At 37.9% G+C, this 24,642-nt stretch overlaps 1 protein-coding gene across 1 annotated transcript in view; it reads left to right on the top strand.

The window, feature by feature from the left end:
• The window catches only part of LOC122755023 (dystonin-like), a 646,765-nt gene that overhangs the window by 288,699 nt on the left and 333,424 nt on the right, over positions 1 to 24,642 (top strand). Inside the window, 1 exon segment of the mRNA XM_044003425.1 lies at positions 21,788 to 21,849. Within this exon segment, the coding sequence (XP_043859360.1) occupies positions 21,788 to 21,849 (62 nt within the window).

Raw genomic sequence — 24,642 nt, 5'->3', positions numbered from 1 at the left:
CACTGTCTCTTAAAATTAGGGCTCTTATTTTCAAATGACTATGGATAGGTAGACCCCCTGACATTTAATGATTATCTAATATAATTCTTGGATACAGTGTATAATTTTTTGACTTTCAGATTTCTCTTTTACAAAAGCAATTTGGTTTAGAGCTTTGTGGCATTAAAAAAATAATGTGAACACATCATTATGACATTAAGAGCCCTGATTTTAATGAGAGGAACCTGCTTTCAAGTTCTGAGATGAGATCTTAGCTTACTTGTGTCAATTTGGGTAAGGCATTTTACTTATGGCCTTCAGTTTTATCATCTTTCAAGTCAAATGTACTAGAATGCCACTGAAGGTCTTTGCAGCTCTAGATTCTATGATTATATTAGATTCCCAGTTAAGGAGATAAAATATTTTGTTATCTTAAATATCAATGATCATGTAAAATATATCCTGAAGCTAAAAGAATGTGGGATAATTGTATTAAACAGTTTAGGATACTACAAGATTTTAGGTTGTCTAGTACCAAGGAAATTGCTTCAAGAAAGGCAAAAACGTAAAGTAGATTTCTTTCCAAAAGTAGTTGCTATGAAAATACCTCTTCCCTTCCCCCTTCCCCCTTCCCCCTTCCCCCTTCCCCCTTCCCCCTTCCCCCTTCCCCCTTCCCCTCCCCTTCCCCCTTCCCCCTTCCCCTTCCCCCTTCCCCCTTCCCCCTTCCCCCTTCCCCCTTCCCCCTTCCCCCTTCCCCCTTCCCCTTCCCCCTTCCCCCTTCCCCCTTCCCCCTTCCCCCTTCCCTCCTTCCTTTCCTTTCCTTTCCTTTCCTTTCCTTTCCTTTCCTTTCCTTTCCTTTTCCTTTCCTTTCCTTTCCTTTCCTTTCCTTTCCTTTCCTTTCCTTTCCTTTCCTTTCCTTTCCTTTCCTTTCCTTTCCTTTCCTTTCCTTTCCTTTCCTTTCCTTTCCTTTCCTTTCCTTTCCTTTCCTTTCCTTTCCTTTCCTTTCCTTTCCTTTCCTTTCCTTTCCTTTCCTTTCCTTTCCTTTCCTTTCCTTTCCTTTCCTTTCCTTTCCTTTCCTTTCCTTTCCTTTCCTTTCCTTTCCTTTCCTTTCCTTTCCTTTCCTTTCCTTTCCTTTCCTTTCCTTTCCTTTCCTTTCCTTTCCTTTCCTTTCCTTTCCTTTCCTTTCCTTTCCTTTCCTTTCCTTTCCTTTCCTTTCCTTTCCTTTCCTTTCCTTTCCTTTCCTTTCCTTTCCTTTCCTTTCCTTTCCTTTCCTTTCCTTTCCTTTCCTTTCCTTTCCTTTCCTTTCCTTTCCTTTCCTTTCCTTTCCTTTCCTTTCCTTTCCTTTCCTTTCCTTTCCTTTCCTTTCCTTTCCTTTCCTTTCCTTTCCTTTCCTTTCCTTTCCTTTCCTTTCCTTTCCTTTCCTTTCCTTTCCTTTCCTTTCCTTTCCTTTCCTTTCCTTTCCTTTCCTTTCCTTTCCTTTCCTTTCCTTTCCTTTCCTTTCCTTTCCTTTCCTTTCCTTTCCTTTCCTTTCCTTTCCTTTCCTTTCCTTTCCTTTCCTTTCCTTTCCTTTCCTTTCCTTTCCTTTCCTTTCCTTTCCTTTCCTTTCCTTTCCTTTCCTTTCCTTTCCTTTCCTTTCCTTTCCTTTCCTTTCCTTTCCTTTCCTTTCCTTTCCTTTCCTTTCCTTTCCTTTCCTTTCCTTTCCTTTCCTTTCCTTTCCTTTCCTTTCCTTTCCTTTCCTTTCCTTTCCTTTCCTTTCCTTTCCTTTCCTTTCCTTTCCTTTCCTTTCCTTTCCTTTCCTTTCCTTTCCTTTCCTTTCCTTTCCTTTCCTTTCCTTTCCTTTCCTTTCCTTTCCTTTCCTTTCCTTTCCTTTCCTTTCCTTTCCTTTCCTTTCCTTTCCTTTCCTTTCCTTTCCTTCCTTTCCTTTCCTTTCCTTTCCTTTCCTTTCCTTTCCTTTCCTTTCCTTTCCTTTCCTTTCCTTTCCTTTCCTTTCCTTTCCTTTCCTTTCCTTTCCTTTCCTTTCCTTTCCTTTCCTTTCCTTTCCTTTCCTTTCCTTTCCTTTCCTTTCCTTTCCTTTCCTTTCCTTTCCTTTCCTTTCCTTTCCTTTCCTTTCCTTTCCTTTCCTTTCCTTTCCTTTCCTTTCCTTTCCTTTCCTTTCCTTTCCTTTCCTTTCCTTTCCTTTCCTTTCCTTTCCTTTCCTTTCCTTTCCTTTCCTTTCCTTTCCTTTCCTTTCCTTTCCTTTCCTTTCCTTTCCTTTCCTTTCCTTTCCTTTCCTTTCCTTTCCTTTCCTTTCCTTTCCTTTCCTTTCCTTTCCTTTCCTTTCCTTTCCTTTCCTTTCCTTTCCTTTCCTTTCCTTTCCTTTCCTTTCCTTTCCTTTCCTTTCCTTTCCTTTCCTTTCCTTTCCTTTCCTTTCCTTTCCTTTCCTTTCCTTTCCTTTCCTTTCCTTTCCTTTCCTTTCCTTTCCTTTCCTTTCCTTTCCTTCCTTTCCTTTCCTTTCCCTTCCCTTCCTTTCCTTTCCTTTCCCTTCCCTTCCTTTCCTTTCCTTTCCTTTCCTTTCCTTTCCTTTCCTTTCCTTTCCTTTCCTTTCCTTTCCTTTCCTTTCCTTTCCTTTCCTTTCCTTTCCTTTCCTTTCCTTTCCTTTCCTTTCCTTTCCTTTCCTTTCCTTTCCTTTCCTTTCCTTTCCTTTCCTTTCCTTTCCTTTCCTTTCCTTTCCTTTCCTTTCCTTTCCTTTCCTTTCCTTTCCTTTCCTTTCCTTTCCTTTCCTTTCCTTTCCTTTCCTTTCCTTTCCTTTCCTTTCCTTTCCTTTCCTTTCCTTTCCTTTCCTTTCCTTTCCTTTCCTTTCCTTTCCTTTCCTTTCCTTTCCTTTCCTTTCCTTTCCTTTCCTTTCCTTTCCTTTCCTTTCCTTTCCTTTCCTTTCCTTTCCTTTCCTTTCCTTTCCTTTCCTTTCCTTTCCTTTCCTTTCCTTTCCTTTCCTTTCCTTTCCTTTCCTTTCCTTTCCTTTCCTTTCCTTTCCTTTCCTTTCCTTTCCTTTCCTTTCCTTTCCTTTCCTTTCCTTTCCTTTCCTTTCCTTTCCTTTCCTTTCCTTTCCTTTCCTTTCCTTTCCTTTCCTTTCCTTTCCTTTCCTTTCCTTTCCTTTCCTTTCCTTTCCTTTCCTTTCCTTTCCTTTCCTTTCCTTTCCTTTCCTTTCCTTTCCTTTCCTTTCCTTTCCTTTCCTTTCCTTTCCTTTCCTTTCCTTTCCTTTCCTTTCCTTTCCTTTCCTTTCCTTTCCTTTCCTTTCCTTTCCTTTCCTTTCCTTTCCTTTCCTTTCCTTTCCTTTCCTTTCCTTTCCTTTCCTTTCCTTTCCTTTCCTTTCCTTTCCTTTCCTTTCCTTTCCTTTCCTTTCCTTTCCTTTCCTTTCCTTTCCTTTCCTTTCCTTTCCTTTCCTTTCCTTTCCTTTCCTTTCCTTTCCTTTCCTTTCCTTTCCTTTCCTTTCCTTTCCTTTCCTTTCCTTTCCTTTCCTTTCCTTTCCTTTCCTTTCCTTTCCTTTCCTTTCCTTTCCTTTCCTTTCCTTTCCTTTCCTTTCCTTTCCTTTCCTTTCCTTTCCTTTCCTTTCCTTTCCTTTCCTTTCCTTTCCTTTCCTTTCCTTTCCTTTCCTTTCCTTTCCTTTCCTTTCCTTTCCTTTCCTTTCCTTTCCTTTCCTTTCCTTTCCTTTCCTTTCCTTTCCTTTCCTTTCCTTTCCTTTCCTTTCCTTTCCTTTCCTTTCCTTTCCTTTCCTTTCCTTTCCTTTCCTTTCCTTTCCTTTCCTTTCCTTTCCTTTCCTTTCCTTTCCTTTCCTTTCCTTTCCTTTCCTTTCCTTTCCTTTCCTTTCCTTTCCTTTCCTTTCCTTTCCTTTCCTTTCCTTTCCTTTCCTTTCCTTTCCTTTCCTTTCCTTTCCTTTCCTTTCCTTTCCTTTCCGCACTTATACTTATGTGTTACCAGTTAAATTATTGGTGCTGAAAAACATTTTGGTGTGCTGAGATAGGAGGAAACAGTGAGCCAGAGACCTTCTTTCTTGTTCCAGTTTCCATTGCCTAATTCTTACCAGGTGCAGGATGCTCACTCACAGTTGGATGTTGACCTCATCCCATCTCTCCCTGAGGAGAAGGGAATCCTTACAAGACCACTCCACTTCAACCCATGGACCCACCATCCCCTTCCTTCCTAAGAGTCAGTAATCAGGGAGTGCCTTGATGTTGCTCTCCAAGTTTCACCAGATCTTGCCATCTTTCCTAGTCTTTGGCTCACTGGACCCCAAGTCCCACCTGGCCTTTCCATCTGCTCTGAAGCTGAAGGCTCCTGTATTGGTTGTCTCTCATGTCTCTCAATGTCAGCCCTGTGGAACTAGACATTCTTTTTGTTTGTTTTTATACAGTGCTTGGCACACAGTAAGTTCTAAACTGCTTTTCCACTACATTTCACATAAAAGTTTGCAAAGTGCTTTACATAAAGTACTCCATTTACTTTTCACAGCTTTCATATAAGGTGGGTTCTGATATTACCTACTTTCTACAGATAAAGAAACTGAGTCTGAGAGAAGTTAATTGACTCGCCTTGGGTCATACAGCCAGCAAGTGTCTAAGGTGGGATTTCAGTTTGAGTCTTCCTGGTAAGGCCAAGTAGCTTCTATAATGAACTTGTGGTAGCTGGGGCCTTAGAAAATATATTATTGTAATCAAAGAGTATTGATATTGTTCAAATGAATTTATCCTTTTGGATGTTTAAATGCTAGACAAAACATGGACAGGAAATTAAAAATACAAATTTCAAACATCATAAGGGTGTTGTGTTATTTTTGAGTATAATCGAATCTATAATATAAATTCATTATATATTTTATATATGATGTTCTAAGAGGATGCTACTGATGATAATTACTTTGTGGGTGTGGCTGAAAGATTGATATATTTCAATGACTTGAGGGCAAGGACTATTTATTTTTCCTTTTCTTGTATCCCCTGAACTTAGTACAGTACCTAATTTGTAATAGAGATAAGAGATTAGATATAGGGTTTTATTGGTATAGAGAACATCCAGATTGGGGGTGGGGGCTCTCTCTACCAATGCAGGTCAGCACCTTTTGTAGAGTACTCAGAAGTTAAATGACTTTCCCAGAGTAACATGTGTCAGAAGCTGCACCTGAACCCAGGTCTTCCTGGTTCCAAGAACAGCTCTTCATCTACTTCAGCATGCTTCTTCTAGCCATATTAAGTGATTAATAAGTTCTTTTTTTTTTTGATTGATTGACACCAGCAAGTTTTAAGTGCCGTAGATGAGTTAGTTATTGTTATTTTTGCTGTTGTTTTTAGTCACAGTGAGAGATAATAGATGAACATATTAACAGTAGCACTGGTATCCATGAAATATTAAAGCAATCTGACAAAAGTGTCATGCATGAAGGAAAAGACATTTATTAAGCTCTGATTATGTGTGAAGCACATAGAGCTACAAATAGAAGAACAATAAAAAGTCCCCATTCTCAAAGAAATAATATTCTTTTTTTAAAAAAGAAATAATATTCTAATGGCAGAGACAACACATGGTTGAAACAACCATTATTGTTGATGGTTCAATTGTAGGACTGATGGAAAGATCCCATGGTTCTTAACATCAAGGCAGATGTTAAGATATGAGCCAGAATGTGTAGGATGAGAGAGCATGGATGGGTTGCAATATCTAATGGTATCTCCTACACTGAGGAGATCCACTACAGTATTATACAAGAATAAATGACTTGCCCTCTGATTGAATCAGTTAAACATTCTCATACCCACTGTATACTGCTCAAGGGTCACACAGAAACAAATTAAATGGTTATGGCCCTACACTTTGAGAGCTCAATTTCAAGTTGACAAGAGCACTACAAAACCATGCAGACAAACATTTATATAAACAGAAACATGCAGAGGACATTGGCACAAACAAACAAGCAAAAATGTTATCACAGGCATTAGGGCAGATAGTTTTTGTGGTGTTGAAGAAGTAAGTTATATTGCAGAAATTGCATGTAAAAATAATCTAAAACTGTATGCTTTTGTGCCTTATTTATTAACGTGAAGTGATACTATCCTGTCATAAAAAAGAAAATCATTGCACTGGCCCTGGAGTCAGGAGTACCTGAGTTCAAATCCAGCCTCAGACATTTAACACTTACTAGCTGTGTGACCCTGGGCAAGTCACTTAACCCCAATTGCCTCACTAAAAAAAAAAAAGAAAATCATCTAAAGCTTTATGCTATTGTGCTTTATTTATTAACATGAAGTGACACTACTATCCTATGCCTATCCTATAGAAGACATCATAGGGTGGTAGTGTGAACGCTTGGATATAGGTTCTGGGAAGACCTGGATTTAAATCCATATTTTGACACTAACTAGTTCACTTAATCCCCATGAGCTTCAGTTCCCTCATCTTTAAAATGAGGATAGTAATGTTCCCTGAGTCACAAAGTTGCAGTGAAGATTAAGTGAAATGCCTATGAAGTATTCTGCAAGCTATAAAACATGATTTAAATGGTAGCTTGGTACAATGGAAAGGGGCCTGGATTTGGAGTCAGAGGGCTAGAGTTCACATTGTGGGTCTGCCATGTATTACCTATATGCTCTTAGGGAACTTCTCATCTGCAAAATGATGGAGTTGAACTACATGGTCTGCTTTAAGGTCCTTTCCAGAGTGAAAACCAAAGAGATGAAACCTACCAGCAGAGGGCACCTGAACCATTGCTATAGCGTGATTTCACCATCACTGTCTATATGTTAGAGCATATCAGAATTTAATGAAAACCATCTCACTTGTGGTATTTCATGATTTTAACTCAGTAGTCAATTTTATAATATAGTGAGAAAAATGAAGTCATGAGCTTGCTGTTTTGGTGTTTCAGTTGTGTCCGACTCTTCATGACCCCATTTTGGGGTTTTCTTGGCAGAGATACTAGAGTAGTTGCCGTTTTTCCCTCTGCAGCTCATTTTACAGACGAGGAACTGAGGCAAACAGAGTTACCTTGAACAGAGGGTTAATTGTTTAGTGCCATAAAAAAGAAAAAAAATACTATTGGAGTTCATAGGAGGAGGAGAGCACTTCTAGTTAAGATGATCTGGGAATCAGTAAATCAGTGAGCATTAATTAAATGTCAAATCCATGCCAAGAGGCAGCAGAGTATACTGGATAAGGAATTGGTCTTGGAGCAACTAAGGCCTAAATTTTAATCCTACCTTGACACATGCTATCTATGTTAACACTAGACAAGTCTCTTAACTTCTCCATGTTGTAGGTAACTGAGAATATAAATTGCAGAAATGTTAACCTGTATTGATAGGAGCTTCCTCATTAGGAAGCTTTTTATCTCAAATTTACAGTGTTCTAAAAGACTATTGAAGTTTTAAGCTGTGAAAGCTTCAATAGATCAAAATTTCACTAAAAATTTTGTGACATCCTGTATTCTAGGCCCTCTCAGATATTGGGAGGACACAAAGACAAGAATAAAATGGTCCATGCCTTTAAGGAGTTTACATTTTATTGGGGGAGGTGACATATATAACATGTATGTCTCTAATAGGAGATGCAAGGCAATTAAGGGTAGAGATGTCACCCACTTAAGCTGCTAAAGTGGTTTTCCTAAAATGCAGGTTTGACCATGTCACTTCTCCTATTCGATAAAATCCATCTTCTTAGTATATATCTTGTATGTAGCTCGTGCATATTGTCTCTCCTGATAGAATGTGGCCCGCTTTGAGGTCAGAAATCTTACACTAGCAGTTGATCATTGGGGAAATGCCATTTGAACCAGGCCTTAAAAGTGAGATAGGATCTCAAAAAATAGAGAAAGGAATAAAAAATAAACTAAATCAAGCAGTGTGAGAAAAAGTGTGGAGGCAGGAAAATACAAGTTGTGTTTAGGGAAAAGTAAGAGGTTTACTCTGAATAAAATTTGAAATATACTCAAAATTACAAAAGCATGATTGTCACTAGCCTACAAAAATGTAATCATAAAAAATATTTGTTGTTCAGTCATGTCCAACTCTTCTTAACTCCATTTGGGGTTTTCTTGGGAAAGATACTGGAGTGGTATGCCATTTCCTTCTCCAGCTCATTTTACAGATGAGAAAACTGAGGCAAATAAGGTTAATTGCCTTGCCCAGGTCACCCAGTTAGTAAATGTCTGAGGTTGAATTTGAACTCAGGTCTTCCTGACTCTAGGCTCAGTGCTCTATCCACAGTGACACCTAGCTTCCCCCTTGCTATGTTTCATGGGCTGTGGAACTAAGTAAAATGAAAGTTGGGCAATCTTTTCAATAATAAGGCCTTGTAAATGCTTAATTGACATATGTAGTTATCTGTCATCTAGAAAGGGGATTGGTTGGGTTGAGGAATTATTGTGAATATGAGAGCATAAGGAAACTCAGTAAATCCTAAAGTCTCATAAATCTCTATGACATTTCTCTGCCGTGGGTCAGGAAAATGTTGTTTGTCCTTCATTCTCAAAGAGAACCATGACATTGGGGTGACGTCATGACTTGCAATGAATTGGATTTAAGTGAAGCAGAGCTGTGCAAAGTCACCAGCCTCAATCTCTCCTCCAGAGCCATCTGGGTCCAATGGCAAGATATATATCAGGATGACTAGGGATAGCTCTGGATGTTTAAGGCAATTGGGGTTAAGTGACTTACTCAGGGTCACACCACTAGTAAGTGTTTGAGATTAGGTTTGAACTCAGGCCCTCCACTGCTCCACCTAACTGCCCCTCCGGAAATGTTAATAAACCTGGGGAAGCAGGCATAGTCATAATATGCAAGTATGGTAATAGCCCAGAGTAGCTTCTCCCAATCATTTTACCTTAGAGTGCATAGTGATGGAAATCAGTTGATGCTATCCTTTGTTTCTCTACTGATAGCTCTCTGCTTGTAGGTAGAAAAAGTGATTCAGAGTTGGGGGATAGGGTGACTTGTCAGGTCAAAACAGGAAACAGCTTTGGATGCTTTTTGTCCCAGGATCTTGTCAGCTTAATTCATGGCTAGAAGTACCTTGATGAGGTTTTGCATCTCACCACTAGGAATTAGTTTTTTTTTAAAAAGGAAAGGAGGAGGGGCAGCTAGGTGGCACAGTGGATAAAGCATGGGTCTTGGATTCAGGAGTACCTGAGTTCAAATCCAGCCTCAGACACTTGACACTAGCTGTGTGACCCTGGGCAAGTCACTTAAGCCTCATTGCCCTGCAAAAAAAAAAAAAAAAAAAAGGAAAGGAAGGGGCAGCTAGGTGGCACAGTGGATAGAGCACCGACCCTGGAGTCAGGAGTACCTGAGTTCAAATCCGGCCTCAGACAATTAACACTTACTAGCTGTGTGACCCTGGGCAAGTCACTTAACCCCAACTGCCTCATTAAAAAAAAACACAAAAAAGGAAAGGAGGTTGTTTCTGATAGTAAAACTCTTGAACCATTCCCTATTGGAAACTATTTAATTTCTAGTTTAATTTAATTTTCTGTTTGACCAGGAATCAATAAGATTCATCTTCATTAGTTCAAATCTGATCTCAGACACTTACTTAAGCTGTGTGACCCTGGGCCAGTCACTTAACTCTGTTTGCCTCAGTTTCTTCATCTGTAAAATGAGCTGCAGAACGAAATGGAAAATCACACCAGGATTTTTACAAAGAAAACCCCAAATGGGGTCATGAAGAATTGGAGAAGACTGAAGGACTCAGGAACAGCAAAGATCCCAAGCAAGTCACTTAACTTCTCTATGTCCCAGCCAGCTTCATAAATTGTAGAGAAGATGCTAATCTCTAGTGACAAGAATTTCCTTATAAGGAGTTCCCCATACTGATGAAATACAAATTCAGTGCCATCTCATACTATGCCATCCCACTCTTCCCAGATAGGAGGAAAAAGCAGGGGCGGGGAAGAAAGGAGAGGAAATATGTTCTACTGTAAATCTAGGTATTGTATCATTGGAAAAATCTCCCTATTTAATGCTAACACCAGGCATAGAGCAGTTAATGCAAGTCAACACAAAGAGTTGGGAAAATCACTTTACCTAATGCCTTGCTATGTTCCCTAGGTTACAGAATGACTAAGTGTCACGCGTTACTTAGGACTCAGATTATTATGATTATGAGAACTTTTCTGAATAGATTTAGGCTGATACTATGAATTTGTTATAGGACTTATAACCAGTTACAGTTGTGTTGATAGCCACATTTTAAACATGTTTAATTCATTAAGTTGCATGAGATAGCATCCTCACCAACTTCCCTTAAAAGAAATGTGTTCTACTTCCGTTTAACATTATTTTTCCTATTTGAGAGGTCCCACCTTCTTAAGTGAGTGGAAATCATAGATATGATTCATTTTCAGAACAAATTTCCATTCCTGTAATAAAACTAGGCTAGTCAAATAATGAGTCAGCACCCGGGATAAAAGGGTGGGGATCTCTAAGGACCTATTTCAATATTTGGACTGGATTAGTTTCTTAACTAGTTTACCTTTAACATGAAGTCTTCATTAAAATACAATTTTGGGTTAGTGTGGGTAATTAGTTCAGTTAGTAGACCATCAACAGGTCTCAATATATCCCATGGCCCTATATTCATGACCTGACCCCCAGTCCTATGAGAGACCTAACCAATTCACAACAAATGGATTCTGTATCTAAAGGAATTAGGAAACACAAGGTTACTGTGTAACTTTGGGGTAGTATGGTTCTATGATTCTATTATTTAAAAATATAAAATAATTTTTACAAGGAGAAAATGTGCTTCCAAACACATAGCTGTCTTTTGACTTTTTTCACTCTTCCTTAATTTAAGGGACAATTATAGGTAGTTTTGCTGTGTTACAAATTATGAATCTGTACTATAAAAGCAGCTAGGTGGTACAGTGGATAGAGCACTGAGCCTGGAGTCAGGAAGACCTGAGTTCAAATGCGGCCTTAGACACTTATTAGCTGTGTAACCCTGGGTAAATCACTTAACCCTGTTTGCCTCAGTTTATTCATCTGTAAAATGAGCTGGCAAAGGGAACGGTAAACTACTCCAGGATCTTTGCCAAGAAAACCCCAAATGAGGTCAAGAAGAGTTGGACATAAGTGAAACTGACTTAATAATAACAACAAAATGTAGAAGCAAAACAAACCTACTAGTTTCTGTTATATGCTTAACAAAGCTCTTAAATGAATGAGGGTATGAAGAGAAATGGCAATTTCTTTTTTTTTTAAGACTTCCATCACAGTTCCCACCAACAAAGGGCATACATCAGTAGATAAAGTTATTATAGCCGGTTTTGTTGAAATGCAGCCTTTTTTTTTTTAAACTTTTCTGTGTCATGGATCCCTTTGGCAGTTGAGCAAAGCCTATAGACCCCTCCTCAGAATAAGGTGTTTTGTGTGTGTGTAAGGGGGGGGCAATAAGGGTTAAGTGGCTTGCCCAGGGTCACACAGATAATAAGTGTCAAGTGTCTAAGGTTGGATTTGAACTCAGGTCCTCTTGAATCCAGGGCTGGTGCTTTATCCACTGTGCCACCTAGCTGCTCCAGAATAAGTTTTTAAAGGCATAAAATAAAATACATTGGATTACAAAGGGAACTGATTATATTGAAATAAATGTATTTTTTTAAATCCAAGCCCTCAAATTCTGAAATTTATTTTGGACCTCAGGTTAACAAGACCTGCTCTAAATGATCAGTGATTTAGAAGTGGGATGGACTTTAGAGATCCTCTAATTCAACCTCAATCATTTAAAAAATACTTACAACAATGACAATAACAGTTAACATTTCATAGAAATTTGCAAAGTACTTTATATTAATTATCTCCTTAGGTCCTCACAACAACCTGTAAAGTAGTTGCTACATTTAAAAAATGAGGATATTGTAAGACACAGAAGCAGTACTTAGCCTAGTGTTACACAGGTGGTAAATAACTAAAAATTAGAACTCAGGACCTAGGACTCCAAGTGCAACTTTCTTGCTCTGCCACACTGGCTCATAATGCTTAATCAAGTGGAAATTTTGTGTTGAAGGGACATAAAATCTGAGCCCTGAAAGTAAACAACTGCCTTTCTCAATATAGGTCATAAATTATTTTCTTGCAGCATCAAATGTTTGGAGAACCTGCTGATGCCAAGGGAGAAACTGCCAATGCCAAAGTCCAACCTAGAGAAAGAATAGTGTTTATTGTTAGGTCATTTCATTGCATTCCATAGACCTGATTATTTTTTTTTTAATCTTCAAGTGACTAATGGAAGTCTTTGAATGGAAGATTAATTTTACTTGAAGTGATGAATTAAATTGTATATGATTGTTGTCAAACAACATTTTTCACCTGTGGGTACTCAGAAATGTTATGAGGATTCATATTTTAGGAACATTGCATTTTTATTGAGTAGTGTAGCATTATGAAATTTTATAGAATGGGGGGGAGGGTGGCTGTATCTGATAGAGATCTGTAATAGAGCTTCCTTCTGTCTCCAAAAGTAGAAGGGTGTGTCTCCCCTTTGGTAGGATTCCTATCATTTACCTTAGGCTGCTGGTGACCAGAAATTCCACCTACTAATACTTAGCCAGAAGAAAAGAACTCATTTCTTTGCTAACTAGAGTCTTTGCTTTGGGCAATACAACAACAACAAAAATTAATCTTTTTTTTTTTTTTCGGGGCAATGAGGGTTAAGTGACTTGCCCAGGAAAAAAAAAAGTTACTTGCCCAGGGTCATACAGCTAGTTAGTGTCAAGTGTCTGAGGTCGGATTTGAACTCACGTCCTCCTGAATCCAGGGCCGGTGCTTTATCCTCTGCACCACCTAGCTGCCCCCCAAAACTGAATCTTTTAAAGGCTATTGTATCTGGAAGATAAGACATAGCAATACATAATTGAACTGTTTTGATTTGGTTCATAGGATTCATTGAATAAATCTGGAGGATATATATTAAAAAAACATTTTATATGGCAGGAGGGTGTAGAAGAAATAGTGTTGAGTTCTGAGGTAAGAAGACAACCAGCTATGACACTCCCTCGTTATCTTAGGCAAATCATTTAATCTCTCTGTGCTGAATGAAGAGGTTAATGAAAGATTAATTTGATTAGGTTAATTTGATTGCTTCTAAAAGGTCTCTTCCAGTTTAAAATGTAGAATCCAATAGTTTTTTTTTTTTTTTTGCGGGGCAATGGGGCTTAAGTGACTTGCCCAGGGTCACACAGCTAGTAAGTGTTAAGTGTCTGAGGCTGGATTTGAACTCAGGTACTCCTGAATCCAGGGCCAGCGCTTTAACCACTGCGCCATCTAGCTGCCCCCCAATAGGATTATTTTTGAATGCAAAGGAAAAACATTTAGAATTCTTCAGTAGAATCTAACAAGACCCATGGTATTAATGGTAAATGTAAAAAAAAAAAAGATGTGTAAATGTAGACAGTGGTTGTCTGTGGCCACTGGTGAGACATTATTGTGCCTTAGAATTCTGTCATTCTACCTTTTAGAATGATTTCTTTTGCTCCCTCCCTGCTCCTTGCAAATAAATTGAACTTGTTTTCCTGTGTGTGGGTGCCTTTCACCCAGCAGCCCCACCTCTTGTCCTCAGGCAAGCCTATATGTTTGCCTTCTTTTGCTGACTAGCTTTGGAGTGTGGGAGAAATGTGGGACAAAGAGGTGCATGAGAATGTTTTCCCTACCATAGATAGTTCTTATGAAGCAAAGGAACAGTTATCTCTTGACTTATCTTCCTTGAAATTGCCTAGACTGCTACTCCTCCATCGCTTTTGGTCCAGAATATCAAAGCCTTAGTTACAATATCCACAATATCATTTTGAGGAGAGCTTTTATCTTTCTAAGAAACCTGACTTTGCACATCTATCCTATTCTTAGATATTGGATGTTGGGATGTCAGCAAAATGCCTTTATATTTTGATATCATAAAAGATACATGATGTTAAACATGTGGGATACATTGCTAAAGAAATCTCAATGGTGTTTCTCTTTTATTTCAGATCATTGTGTTAGGACCCATTTACACTTGGTTTAGTTTTATAGCTGCCTATGCAATCAAGCATTCTTTAAATTCTAAGTGCTAGGTACAGGGAGTGCACAGACACAAAAGTCCTCCGGGAAGGCTCTTACATTCCATTGGGGAAAACTGTGTATACAAAAGTCAATACAAGGTAATCTGGTGAAACCAGCTTCAGCAGGTTTTCCATTCAGGAAAAGCCTCATGCTTAAAGAGGGGGTAATGGGAAAACCATAGCTGATAAATAGGTGCAAAGGTGTGGATATTTGGTTTGTTTGCAACTAACACTTTTTTTTACCATGTTATCTATGTTGTCAGTAGTGATTAGGCCAGTCCACGCTTAGCTGGCACTTAAGAAACAACAACAGTCATTGCAGAAATTAATAAAGTATGATATTAATAACACCATTTCAACTACTGGTATTTCAACTACACTTAACTGTTTTTGCTTACTTTGCTTCTCTGGGAAAATACATTAAAATTAATAGAATTAAGACCTGGAAAGGACTTTAGTGGTTATTTATTGGGTCTAAGACCTTCATGTACAGATGAAGAAACTGAGTCTCAGAGAAGAGAAGGTACTTGATCAAGGTCACAACTCATAAGTGATAGAATCCTAATCTCTGTCTCCCAAGTCTCATTTTATGGTTAAGGAAACAAATCTAAAGGAGTTAAGTGATTTGTACAAGATAATACAGGTAATAGGTAGCGTCAGGTTCTCTGACTTCATGTGTAGTGCTTTTTATCATAAGGCTAATAAAATAATTAATAACAGGCATTTATGTAATGCTGTCTGTGTGCAAGGCACTTTACTAAGCACTTTACAAATATCTCATTTGATTTTCACAATAACCTTGGGAGGCAGGTACTGTTATTTACTCCCATTTTATGGTTGAGAAACCTGAGGCCAATAAAGTTTAAATGACTTGCCCACTGTTGCAGAGCTGTTAAGTACCTGAGGCTGGATCTGTACTTAGATCTCCCTGACTCCAGTACCAGCACCCGATTTTTACTCTGTCACCTAGCTCAGGATGTCAGTGACACTACTTGGCATCTGGATATGGAGATGGTGGCTCTATTGGCTGGGGTGAGAGAGATAAAGGAGCATGTATTCTTGGACCTAAGTAACTTGTTGACTTTGTACATTTGTAAGAGAGGTTTCTATCTCTATACTTTCCTAAGACAAAATGCCTCTACAAAAGTGAATGTCATACCCCTTTTGTGAATTGGGTGACCAATGTCATTTATCTCTCAGCCCTCTCATCTTTCACTTTCTGCCAGGTTTGTGGAAGAGAATGGGAAACCAGCTAGGGATTCCTTATCTACTGCCTTCCTTTCCACCTGTTCATATGCATTGATCACAAGTTCTGTTTGAATGAGATGTGTCTTACCTGCAAAGTAATCTCTTTCAATGTACTTTAATTGATTTCAGGCTCACCAGGCTTGGGTTAAACAAGCTAGGGTGGATCCTGACTATTTTATTCTAGAGAAATTTTGCCTGGGGTGTTAGAAGAGAGGGGGAAAAAAAGCCAAACTGGTCACATGGTGAAATGTAACATTTTATTGGCCTGTTAGTAAGGAAGGCTGTGTCTATGTACACAGGGAGTTTCTGAATAGCATAAAACCTCTTTTTAAAAGAAGAGCATTCCCCTTTACATGCACACATTTCAGATTTGAACGAGAAATGTGGTTTAGTCAGATTCTTTAATTATAAGTCATACCTCTGTTTGCCCTGGAAGTTGAGGAGACAGAGCAAAGTCTCATGTTTATTTAAAAGGGGGAGTTACTTCTTTCTCTTCAGCCTGCCAGGAGGAGTGTCTGCCCAGTGCTTGCTTTCTGCAAAGAAAGTAACAGTGTGTATAGCAGGTAACACCTTAAGTTTGGATGTCAGGAGTGAAGGACGACCTGTCAGTCAACTTCCCTGGAGAATGATGGGGCAGCTAATTAAAAATGACCAAGATTGGAATGCAAAGCTGGTGGAACAGATGTGCTGCATGGGTCAGTAGCATGATGCCTATACCCTGCTTTGTGTTTTCAGGATTGGAAAAATTGTACTATGTACATTTGCTTGTCCAGTGGGATTTTTGCAGACGGTAGGGCACCTTTCAGAATACCAGACAGTCTAGCACTGCAACTTTTTAAAGGTTCTCTGGAGAAGGTTGTGTTTTATTTTTCGGTTTTAATATTTTAAGAATTTTTCCTTGTGATATTAACAGCACTTAAGTCTAGTTCAGCTGAAGGTAAACTACTGTAGTTTTCAATGATCAATAATGCTTTGCACAGACATTTGTTATTTCCTTGATTTTTTTCCTTTTGCTTTTAAGTAGTTGTAATCAATAGAATGCTTTATAAATTGCTTGCTTTCCTTCATACAATAACAGATCTTTATTAGAAGACACATTTGGAAATTTTTCAATTTCTTGGAAATATTATATTTTCATTGTTATAATGATCATTGATTTATGCTTTAAATCAAATATTTTCTATAGAAATGTATTATTAAACTATACTCCCCCAAAACTGATTGGTTAGCCAGTAAAACTGGTGGACTCTGAAAACATAGGAACTCTTTCCCTTATAGTTGCCATGGTAGCATTGCCCAAAATATAACCTCAGTGGTAGACATCACTGTCTAAACTAATAGAAAGGATCATTATACAAGTACAGATTGGAAAATTCGATGGTGTAATCTGGACTACTCCCTTTTCAAGGAGGTGGTTTAAAAAAAGTCACAGATCCTGAAACTTTTTATTCCTAGGACTTTCATGCCTTTCCAGCAGTAAGCTTGGAAGACTGAAACTCATATTAACCCTTCCAGTTTGGTGTTGGGTGGTACAGGAGTTCTTTGTAAAAGGTATCCTACTTCCAAAGGAATTGTTACAAATTAGGTTTAATAAGTTTTATGAACAAATTTTAAAAATTATTTTTATGGACTCTTGTCAACTGCTGTAAATCACTAACATAAGAAGTTTTGAATGACATGTCATTAATTTATCATGGGGTATATATATTAACAGCTGTCTATTAAGGTACCTACTGTGTGATATGGACTATACTAGGTGGTTGGGAAAGAGGGAAAAATGAAACAATTCCTGCTTTCAAGGAGTTTTAGATATATAAGTATATGTGTATGCATATGCATATATAATACATATATTTCTTAGTAATTGTTTATTAATTTTGAGTCATAATTTTATACCTTAGTTGTAACTCATAATGATCAGATATTAGTATTAGATTAGCTGCATGTTATATTCATTTAGCACAAGTTTCTACTTCCAATATAAAAGAAACGTGACATTTTAGTTTTAATTTTATTTATATGATTGATTGTTTTTCATAGGTCATATTGTTTTCTTGCAATTCATATCTTTAAAAGAAATAATTAAAAATAGATTGGTGTATAGTCTTTGTTACTTCATTTTTATTGCATATTTACATTCCAATTAAAGTTACATTTCTCTGTTGTCTCTCTAATTCAAAATTCTCACAACGAAGTGGTAATATACTGCTAACATCTTCTACATGTTAATTTTTATATACTTTACTTAAAGATGGAAGGACAAAGTCCATATAATAAGTGTGATGTATTATTTTTTTCTTTTTTAATATTACATTATTTCTATGCATTATGTTGTTTTTTTTTTCAGTCATGTCCAAATCTTCATGACCCTATTTGGAGTTTTCTTGGCAGAGATACTGAAGTTGTTGGTCATTTCTTTCTCTAGCTTATTTTACAGATGAGAAAACTGAGGTCAACAGGGTTAAGGTCATACAGATAGTAAGTGTCAAGTGTCTGAGGTCAGATTTGAACTCAGGTCCTCCTGAATCCAGGGCCAGTGCTTTATCCACTGCACAACCTAGTTGCCCTCCATCTTTTTTACTGAATACAACTCTTCCTCCTGAATGGTAAAGTTTTGAGCTAATAACACATTTTAATGCATTTCTTTGTAAATTTCACATCTTTCTCAAGTTGGAAATTAGAATAGAAAGGAATAAATCCTAACCATGGAAAGTTAATATTAATTTTGTACATCAGATGTTTGGGTTCTAGAGGTCTAGAAAAAAACTGCTGAAACTTTCTCCAAATAGTGGAGCAGGATGGTGGAGTGGAATGAGTAGTGCTTTGAGAACCTGGGTTCAAGTCTTCTCTATGCCACTTACTTGGGCAAATTGTTTAACCTTTCTGAGCTCAGTTCCCTCATCTGTAAAATGAGGAAGTTATACTGAATCAGGGTCCCCTTCCTCATTCCCTCATATTGATTGCAAGCTTCTGGTTCATCTCCAAATGTTACTGGGTTGATCTTCAGGGTCAAGGATCTGCTCAAGGACACAAATCCTTCTGTATAGGAGCCCTTTCTGTCACTGTACTTCCTGTCTGGCAAGGAGTTACAGCAGCAAGGGTTCTGCTAAATTTCTTTGCCTTTCTATTTCTCTACATCTTGAGGGGAGTAACAATGCAAAACAAAAACAAAATAAAACCCCCAAACAAAAATAAAAAACAACATCTCCTCCAGGCTTTGTGATTTCTTCCTATTTTTGTGAGCTTGGGCAAGCCTCTTTACCTACTGCTGCTGCTGCTACTACGACTACCACTCCTAACATTTATATAAAGCTTAATATGTGCCAGACACTATGATAAGCACTTTACAAAGATCTCATTTGATCCTCACAACAACCCCGGGAGATTAGGTGCTATTGATATGTCCATTTTGCAGATGAGGGTTGACCAAATGAAGAGCTTAAAATTAGTGATTTTTAGAAAGATAAAGCTGGCCCTTGATGTCTTCTTGAACTTTTAATTGACATTCTCATTGGGGCCCCTCTCATCCTTAGGAACAGAGTTATCCTTTCCCATCCTGCTTGAGTGAGAGCTGGGTTACATTGGCAAATAAGTTATGAATCATTTAGAAAGTTCTCCTATAGCTTTAATGGAACAGAACTAAGAAATGTTTGCAGTGAGATAGGGATGTCTGCAATTGCTAGAGTATGATTTGGTAGTCTAGAGAGACTAAAAACAGACAGAAAACTAACAAATTGGAGTCTAAACTAAACTGCCTTTTTAAGGTCTGTGAAAACCTTATTAACTATTATATAGTTTTTGGTGACATGCTACTTGAAAAATATTGCTTTAATATAAAAAAATTGAGAATCATTACAAACAAAAAGCTAACATTAAAAAAAAATGGACTGCTTCGACTTCCATGACTGCCAGGCATTGTCACCCTTCAAGAGCCACCTCTTGGTGTTTGGTTTTTGAGAAGGAGCAGCATTATCAGTGACCATATGTAGAACATTATTTTCACTTCAGATGAAAAATTGCACAGTGGTTGGATAGCATAGAATACTATCCACAGGGGGTGGCTTAATACAACTGTGACTCCTGTATATAGGATATCAGAAGACACCAGTTCCATGTTATACATGGTGACTTTCACATTTAAGCATCAGAAGTCTTTTGGGATTCACCCTACACAAATCAAAAGTGACTCTTGATATTCCTGCCCTTTTTGTCTGCTAATCTGTGGCATATTTAGGATTCAGGGTTTCCTTCTGTCCTCCCAAAATCATGAAATGTGTTTTGTCTTCTAGTGTCTAAAAGAATTCTCCCCAAAGTGCTACTGTGCTCTCTTCCTGTAGCATTGAAGTAATCAGTCCAATGGTAGTTACTGGGACATTTAGGAGCTTGCAAATAGTTTCTTACAGAGCTGACTGTTAAGCTCATATTGTGTGATCATGTCATGATCTGAGAGCTGGAAAGAGAGAGATGAATGCCGGAAGGCTGGTAAGAGAACTCACTTGGTCTGTAATCCTTTGAAAAATCAGCACTCTTGCAACAGCAACTTGTGGTTTCCATAGCACCTCGTGGGTGTCAGTGGCAGTGACCTTTGCTATGGAACCTCAGGGAAGAGTGGGCAGTGGTGGAGCTCACAGTACCTGTTTTATAACTGATATGATACTTCAGCTTCCTTTAACACCTTGGAGTAGAATATACAAGATATAGGTCTTAGGAAAAAAGCATTTTGGTTAATGTTATTGCTTTAAGATGTGAAAAACTATAGATATTACTATTCTGAGGTTGATTGTTCTTCTTAAGACCTCTTGGGTGTTGATGTTCAGTAAATGTTAAATGATATCGGTGTATTTGACAATGTAAAGTCATAGGCAAAGGATCGAGTACTATATTATTTTATAGTTGAGATCAAGTGTCAGTGTAGAAATGGGGTGTGTGTGTGTGTGTGTGTGTGTGTGTGTGTGTGCACGCGCGCGTATATGCATGTGTGCACACGTGTGAGCCTGTATATAACTCGAGGGGGTCTAAACTGACTTCTAAATTTGTTGAGATTGGGGCTGTGGATCTACAGGCAAATGTTTGTAAAAGGGGTGTTGAACTTTATCTTCTGTGAGTGGGATTATCTGGCACACAGTCTTCTGGATTGGCTTTCTGCAATCATGATTTCAAGTAATTTAATACTCAGTGAGAATGTACTGGATAGAGAACTGGATTTGGATTCATGAAGCCCTAATTTTAAGACCCACCTCTGACATACTGGTTGTGGGACCCTGGGCATAGCACTTAATTTCCCACTGCTGTAGGTGGTTAGCTAAGATTATAAAATGTAAAGAAGGTGCCAGCTTGCATTGGGAGTGAAAACTTCCCCATCCAGGTATTCCTGATACCTCTGACATTCCATATGTTAAAAGGGAGATGAATGCCTTCAGTTTCATTAAAGATGGGATAAATTGCATGGGAAGGCATGCCAAGGGAGAAGAAAAGGTTATAGTGCTATTACACTAAAATTTTGGTTTTATTTATATTTGGGCTATTGGTGGCCATCTTCATTGGGCAGGATTTTGAGCAAGATACCATCATTGAGAGAATTTGGAACACAAAGTTTTAAAAAATTGATGTCAAAATTTGTTTTTACATGTAATTTGGGAAAATAAAAATTCCAAATAAATAAATAAATAACTAAAAGATACCATCATTGAAAGGCTTTGAAAAGGATTCAGTCTGGATGTAGAATTGAGGAGTAGTGGGGATTGGAAAAAATTTGAAGGAAAGGAGGGAGAGGGGGAGGGAGAAAAAGAGGGAGAGAGAGAAAGTTTGTGATCCCATGAAAAACCAGTCATCCTCTTGCATAATTCTTGGTGGTGTCCATAGCACCTTGTGGTTGTCCATGGCAAAATGACCTTTGTTTTGGAGCCTTAGAGAATAGTGTGCAGTGGTGTAGCTGACAGTACCTGTCTTAACTGGTTTGATACTTCAGCTTCCTTTATTTAACACTTTGGGGGCGGGTAGGTGGCACAGTGGATAATGCACCAGCCCTGAATTCAGGAGGACCTGAGTTCAAATATGACCTCAGACACTTGACACTTACTAGCTGTGTGACTCTGGGCAAGTCACTTAACCCCAATTGCCTCACCAAAAAAAACAAAAAACAAACAAAAAAATAAACACTTTGGAGGCAGTGAGTACACCCTTCAGCCTCCATATGAGCATGGACTGGGTTTGGATTCTCTGGGAAATGGGCCACCCTGGTTTCCATTAATGACTGTACCTCCATGATCAAACGATTATGTGTGCAATTACCTTCCTTCTTCTTCCTTCTCTATCTCAACTGTGTTTGGACCAGTTGTAAAAGTTTTGGTTATAGCTCAATGTGATAAACAGCATCCTTTGAACATCATTTTTGTGTATGCATAGACTCAGTACATGGAGAAATACAGTTGGATTATTTCTACATATTATTATAAACTTTCAAGTACCTATGAGTTTACTAATAGTCACAACTCTTTATTTTTTTAGACGAACGGGACAAAGTTCAAAAGAAAACGTTCACAAAGTGGATAAATCAGCATCTCATGAAGGTCAGTTTGCATTTCTTGCACTTTCTGTCATTGAGTAATTGAAGGCATGAATTGAATTCTAGAGAATGATGCATGTAGCTAGACTCATAATTATTTAGTGTGTGGTCTTTGTATAATGATGGAGGTGGGAAAATAAGTATCTAAGATGGCAGTTAGCAACATGTTAGCAAAATATGTGATTATTTTGTTTTGAGGACTATTCAAAGTTAAAATGATACCTCAGTGAGCTGTCAAGTCTCAGCTTCTCAAGTCTCATCTTCTGTAAGAAGCCTTTCACAATATCTCTTAATGCTGGTGCTAGCCCTCTGTAAATGATCTTGAGTATATTTTTCATTTGTAAGTAGTAAAACCTATATAGGTATACATCTAGTTTGTAGGTTGTTTTTCCTATAAGACTGTGATCTCCTTAAGATCAGGGTCTGTCTTTTTCCTATCTTTGTAGTTCCACTTAGCACAGTGCCTGACTCTTAATAAGTGCTACTTGATGTTACTTAACTTATTGAGTGTATGTCAAAACACTTCCATTTAATTGAGTCAGAGATTTCTTTTTCAGCATTCAAACTGATTTCCATAATCAGATCTGTGAATAACTTTAAAGGTCTAAAAAAGATATAGCTGGTATAGATAAAATTTGTGAGTTCCAACATTTAGTATTATTGGTATTATTTGGGGAGTGTCACTTATCATCTTATGTTTCAATTTCCCTCCCTGCCCAATAGCTATAGAACTCCCCCAGTAAAGTACTAATTATGATTTTTAGCTAGAATTCAACTTGGAAACAGACTGTATTCTAAACATTTACTTGTTAAGTCAGTTTTTTTTTTTTTACCATTTTCATTTAGAAAATGTTACAAGTAATTTCTCATAAATGCCTATTTAACCTAAAATGTATGTGAATTAGGCTCATGGCCTCAAAGAATTTAGAGTTCAGAAGGTACTTTAATGATTGTACTGAATCCCCAGTTTTATAGATGAGGAACTACTAGATCAGAAATGTGAATTGGCTTTCTCAACATTATACACTGGGATTTGGACCGAGGTTCTTTGACTCCAGACTCAATATTCTTTTCACCTCTCAAATAATGTTATTTTTACTGGACTTAACCTGTGTATATGCTGTATTCTTCCAGTAGAATGTGAGCTCCTTGTGGAAGGAGGCTGTTTAGTTTTTGACTTTGTATCTTCCAATCTTGACACATAGGCTTTGCACGTAGGTGTTAAAATATTGAATTGATGATTATAGCAGTTTCTTACTGTACATTATAAGCTCTGGAAAGACCCTAAGCAAAGGCCCAATAGAAAATTATACATTTCTTGTTGAAGGAGCAGCCTGGCTAAATATAGTGAAACTTGTTACCAGAAAATTGCCTGATATAGGAGGTGATGAATTTTCTTGCTCATGGCAATGGATAAAAAGACAAAATAGCCTCAGCATTCTGCCCCGCCTCTTCTGCAGTGACAGTGGTGGGGAGTTGAAAAAGGAGCAGAAGTTGTGAATATGTGAAGGAAGTGTGGTTTCATTGGGGCTGAGAGCTCTGTTTGGGGCCTCCATCCACTAATACAGATTTCAAATACTCAGATTTGGTAACCAAGTTATAGAGAATTTCCTTGAAACTCAGATAGATCAGGTGATTTGTCAAGGGACATAGAGACAAGTTTTAAATTTACATAGTCCAGGTTAAATCCACAATACTCACTGTGTTCTACTGCCTCTCCCTAGCCTGTCTACTACCTTTAGTTTTTTGTTTTGTTTTGTTTTGTTTTGTTTTTTTAAGTGAGGCAATTGGGGTTAAGTGACTTGCCCAGGGTCACACAGCTAGTAAGTGTTAAGTGTCTGAGGCTGGATTTGAACTCAGGTACTCCTGACTCCAGGGCTGGTGCTCTATCCACTGTGCCACCTAGCTGCCCCCTACCTTTAGTTTTGATGTTGGCCTTCTGAATGTGAAAATACCATCCACTGTTGAACATATTGGCAACTACTGAAGAAATCAAGTCATATCTGTATTGACAAGTCTGAAACAAATGAAACATAATGAGGTCACAAATAGATGGATAGCTTACAGATTCATCTTGAAAGAGATGAATAAAGGAATTTTCAAAGTTAGTTTTATCATACATCCAAAGGTGAGGAGAAATATTTTGATGGAAAGCTTCATACTACCATGAAGATAATTGCAGCTTATGCACCAACATCAAATGCAGAGTATGAACAAATAATGAAGTCCTTTGAAGAGACTGACAAAATCCCAAATTAAGTCAACATATACTTGATATTTTGGCGACTTCATTGTTAAAGGGAGTACAGGGAGAGTGATGAAAATTCAGTTGGATGATAGGTTTTGAGATCAAGGAATTAAAGGAAACAAAGGCTTGTCAGCTATTCAGAAACCTCATTCCTTCAAATAATGAATGCTTGCTCAAAAAGAGAGTCAGATGACATTGCTTATGGTGAGAAAAGGATGATTTGAAAATTCTTTACGGGTAAGAAGCAACACATTACAGGAGTGGGCCTGATGCTATCACCTTCAGTTCAGGTTCTATGTTGGCATGAAATGAGGCACTCCCAAGTTATTGAATAGTTAGCAAAAGGAGATTTACTTTGCTTTAACACAGCAAGAATATGAAATAAAGATACACTGGTACTTAGCTTCTCTGGTTAGTTATTTTAAATGTAAAACATATTGACTTAAGTCAATATATTTAATCTCTCCACCCCCCAAAACAATTTGTAAGAAAAACATGTACAAATCTTATCATTAAGCTTCCTGTATGTAATATTCTTAATTTAATATA

This window comes from Dromiciops gliroides, chromosome 4 (assembly GCF_019393635.1).
Source record: "Dromiciops gliroides isolate mDroGli1 chromosome 4, mDroGli1.pri, whole genome shotgun sequence".
Lineage (NCBI taxonomy): Eukaryota > Metazoa > Chordata > Mammalia > Microbiotheria > Microbiotheriidae > Dromiciops > Dromiciops gliroides.
This window is presented reverse-complemented; position numbering and strand designations above follow the sequence as displayed.